We start from the raw sequence: 4,589 nt of genomic DNA, 5'->3' as shown, positions 1-4,589 counted from the left end.
TCCTGTTTATATATTTTTTATCTATTGCATATCTATATATGGAACCTGTTCACTATCTCTTTTTCATCTCTATTTATTCATTTCTTATTGATTATTTGTCTCCTACTTTGGATTTGGCTTGTCTACCAAAGGGTTTATAGTAGGCTCCATCATGGTCTGATTTGTGATCGTAACAGAGTTTGAATCAGTACTATATTAATAAAAAATATTAGATCCGCCACTATGTACATTAATTTCCATGGCTCAAAATAATTAATGTCATTGCATGTCAATCAAACTTTATTGGATATTATGGGTGGATTGTGGATCATTCATGTGGACTACCCTATCAGATCCGTTTAAAAGAATGTGGGCAGAAATTAATATAGGGAAGTTGTAATTTTTAAAAATTACATATTGTTTCTTTTTAAGTGGAAAGAGCATGCAATGTTGAGAATAGGATACACTAAACCAAAAAGTATTTTTAGTGGAAATTAGTTTGCAGTAATAAGATAATTGTCTTTAATTTATTCTCTGGAATGATATATAACGGCAAATGCACATTGGTCACAAAAAATCATCTTTTAATGTCCACTAAAAGCCAATAATTGAAAGAAATCTTTCCATTATACTTATTCCCTCAAATGTTCTAGAATTATGATAGTGTAGTACCTAGATTATGAGAACAGCCACCATATCCTCCGTTTCCCATTCCTCATCCACCATCCTTACCTATCCATCATCATTGTCTCCCCTACTTCTATAATCACCACAACACCGTATGCACCACAACCGATACCACCGTATCCATCGCTTCTAGAGCCACCGTATTTTCTCAAACTCTCTCTCTTTCTCTGGATCTCTCATATCTCAATCCTCACCTACTCTAAAAAAAAATTAAATTTTGATTGTCGATATTGATGTAAGATGTAGAAAGTTCATATTTATAGATTTAAGACTCAAAAATTGTTAATTTCTTCACATTTTGGCTAACATATTGCATGATAATGACAATTTTTTTATTTCTTCAAGTTTTTGCATACGAATCTATTGATATAAGGTCTTGTTCTTCTTGATTCGATGATTTTTCTCTTCAAATTGTAATATGGAGTTTCTTTCATCTCGCATGTAGATTTTAAATTTATTTTCTCTGCTTGTTTGTGTTTTTCACTAACTCTAGGGATTTTATTTTTTCTATGTGTATTTAGTTGAGATTAGTTCTTGTTGTTTTGGTATATTGATGAATTATAATTATGGAGAAGTTTTGATTGAAATGCGAAGAAGTAGATTTTATATAGAGAAATTGATGACTTCAAACCTTGTGAAAGAGTTCTTTGTAAATTTGTGGTTGTTTAAAATGGATTTCAATGGAAGTATAATTTTACATACATGAATATGTACAAGTATGCATAATTTGCTGAGTGGACAACTGTATGTGGAAGATTTTATGGAACTAGATTATAGATCATTGACATTAGACTACTTGATTGAAAACAAAAATAGTATAATAGAAGTAATTGAAATCATTGTAATTATGATCGTTTATTCTTATTTCTTTTCTTTTTGAGGAAGTAATGTGAAAAGGTTTAAGTTATGTTGGCTCTTCTCAAGATACAAAAATGGAGGAGCTTCAAATAACGCTAAAGTTTTAAGTACCTATAAATGACCTCAATGGTTAATTTATTTTTGGTATTCTTTATGCTGCTACTTGATATTGCACAATCGATAACATCACGTATTATTGTTGGAACAACTACTAGATAAAGCTATTCTGAAATTGGTAACACCTTTTGCCTCATTTATTTTGTTGAAATAAGTTGATTTAATGTAGGCATCAAGAAGATACAAAGTCATATAAGTGATAGATGTTACATCCATTACGATACAACATAAAACCTTTCCAGGAAACATACCTAAAAATCAAAAGCAGAAAGGGATAAGTTAGAGTAAGTGAGCTCATTAAGTCTAGGAGGGAAAAATTACTGGGGCTAGATCGATAGTCCAACTAGAGAGTTACACAAGGCACTTATCTTTTAGAGCATGTTTAGAAGTTGAAATACCATCAAAATATAACTTTTCTAATTGGCTCTGCATCAACCTCTATCTTCTCCAGCCTTCTACTAGTGCCCTGACTTGGGGTTGTGCCCAACTTAGTAAAAAAAATTGAAAGAAACATCTACAACATATCTATTACTGGTCATTGCAAATTAGAAACTTCTTTTTAAATAGATTATCTTGGGTAGACAACCACCTTTGAGGGCAGTCCAAATTTTGTTTTATTTCTTTTTTTCTTTTAATCTATTAAAATTTGTGTTACGTTGTTTTCAGGACAAAACAGAAAGAACAGATTTTCAAAAGTGCTCCACAACGTCATCAAAAATATTCATCACAATAACTCAAGAAGCTTGATATCAAAAGGTACAGAGATAGTTGTTCAGGGGCAGATCTAAGAATTTGAACATAAAGATGAATGATTCAACCTTTAAGGTTAAAGGGCAGCCCGGTGCACTTAAGCTCTCGCTATGCGCAGGGTCCGGGGAAGGGCCCGACCACAAGGGTCTGTTGTACGCAGCCTTACCTTGCATTTCTGCCAGAGGCTGTTTCCAAAGCTTGAACCCGTGACCTCCTGGTCACATGGCAACAACTTTACCAGTTACTCCAAGGCTCCCCTTCAATGATTCAACCTTTAAGGTTATTCACAGTAAATCACTCTATTTATGATATTATGAGTGGAGAATTTAATACTTGTATGATTGTAAAAGTTATATTTCATGTTGAAAATACTAGTGTCAATGAACCTCATGGTATTTCATTGGCCTCTGTCGTTCTTAAAATCAACAAATAATCTCGAAAACCAGTGATAAATCACCTATGAATAGAGCTTCTAATATATCATGTTAAAGAAAATTAATCAAAATGTCAGACTGAGATTATCCAGCTAGTTAACTTTCATCTTCTTAATATCTTGGGATTTAATTCTTCGTAAATTCATAGTTTTGTTACAAAGTTTAATAGGTAAAGTTATTCTTTTTAGAAGTAGGTCCTTCCGTAGTTCGTAGCAAAACATATTGATGTATCTTGCAAGAAGTGGAGTTAGTGTATCTTTAGAACCTTGATTGGTGCAGGGTAGTCTCTTGGTTATTGAATATAGGCAGGGTAGTCTACACATGGAAGCTGCTGAACTGACACACTGCAACAACCAACAACATCAAACAACATATGGGAGTCTCTCAATATTGCAAATACAGAATTTGAGGAAGCCAGCTGCAACAAAGGAATGGCACCACATTCAGAACTGTTGGAACTGCTCTTGGAATTGTGTGTTTGCTTGTTTGTTTGCTTGTTTGTTTGTGCAGGTTGTTGGAGATATAGGCAACAGTGGAACTCAGATGGAACTCCAACAACCTCATAGACAACATCCAAGAACCAACAACAATATCATGAGTAGCTGTAACATGTTACATCTCCATCAACTTCATATACATACTGTGGGAACACAACACCAAACAACTGCTCAACCACACACCAAACAACAACTCAACCACAGAGCTGAAGCTGAAAGTGCAGACTTGAAAGATGAAGCTCAACAACATCAGCAACAACAGATGCCAAAAGCAACACACTCCCATGTACAGAACTACAACAACCATGTTTGTTTGCTGCCTTGGCTACTTGTAGGTGCAGGTCTGCAGCAACCATACATTTGGACCCCCATGCAGGTGTTCGAATGCAGCCACACTTTTCTCCACAACAACTCCAAGGCTGTTGGCTACTATAGCTCCATATACTTCCTCTCCTTTCAGCCTCCTTAGCTGGTAATCATGATACTGATACAAAGGCACACTTCACCTGGATTTACTTGGTACGACAAGACTAAAAAGAGCAAAGATGAAAAGAATTTCCCATCCCATGCGAGATAGAAGTTTCGTATACTTGTTCTTCTTCAATGTAGCTATGTCTGGTATGTAGCATAGTTGGAATAGGACTAGTGTAGGTTACTTTCCTTTTTTCTCATGGAAGGGGAGAGTCTCCCTCATTTATGCTTTCATAGTTGAATTGTACCGGGAGGAGTCCTCTCACAGGTTTACTGCTTTCTAGTTATAGTTAGTCTCTTTTTTGTATTGGGGATGAGTTAGCCGACCTTAATAGGTTAGCCGACTTATGAACCACCATAGGATCGGAGGTAAGGTTTATCTCCCCCTCCTTGTATTTTATTTTGATTATTTATGTTAAGGCTTGGGGGTGTTGCTTAACCCCTGACTGTGCACGAGAGGTGGGAGCCTCGTGTAGGGTCTGTTCCCAAAAAAAAAAAAAAAAAAAATCCGCTCTATCAGGCAGTTGAACATATCAAATGCCACATTTTTTTATTGTGTGGTTGTAACGTCCAAAACAACTCTTCGGTCAAGAAGGTGACTATGGTTGTATATAAAATAATTATCCAAAATGAGCCTGGGTCGAATCCCAAAGAGATTGAAGGAAGAATTTATCAAAATTTGAGAATCAATTCACAAGTGTATGTGTATTATATTGTCACGATCTGACTTCTCATGTCATAATGACACCTACTATGACCCATCAGTAGGCAACCCGATCAATATCCCGGAACTGTG

The 4,589-nt window shown here is 35.4% G+C and overlaps 1 protein-coding gene across 1 annotated transcript; it reads left to right on the top strand.

The window, feature by feature from the left end:
• The first annotated feature begins 657 nt into the window (after nt 1-657).
• On the top strand, nt 658-4,141 carry LOC129876122 (uncharacterized). The gene is made up of 2 exons (XM_055951453.1): nt 658-806; nt 2,308-4,141. Exon 2 carries the CDS (start codon nt 3,147-3,149, stop codon nt 3,789-3,791), a length of 645 nt encoding a protein of 214 aa, XP_055807428.1. The 5' UTR covers nt 658-806; nt 2,308-3,146; the 3' UTR covers nt 3,792-4,141.
• The last annotated feature ends 448 nt before the right edge of the window (nt 4,142-4,589 follow it).

The sequence above is a fragment of the Solanum dulcamara genome, chromosome 2, assembly GCF_947179165.1.
Source record: "Solanum dulcamara chromosome 2, daSolDulc1.2, whole genome shotgun sequence".
Taxonomy (NCBI): Eukaryota; Viridiplantae; Streptophyta; class Magnoliopsida; order Solanales; family Solanaceae; genus Solanum; species Solanum dulcamara.
Note: the sequence above shows the minus strand (reverse complement) of the source record. Positions and strands in the feature narration are given on the sequence as shown.

Coding starts and splice junctions, on each gene's coding strand:
- LOC129876122 (XM_055951453.1), top strand. CDS start 3,147: ATGGAAGCTGCTGAACTGACACACTGCAACAACCAACAACATCAAACA.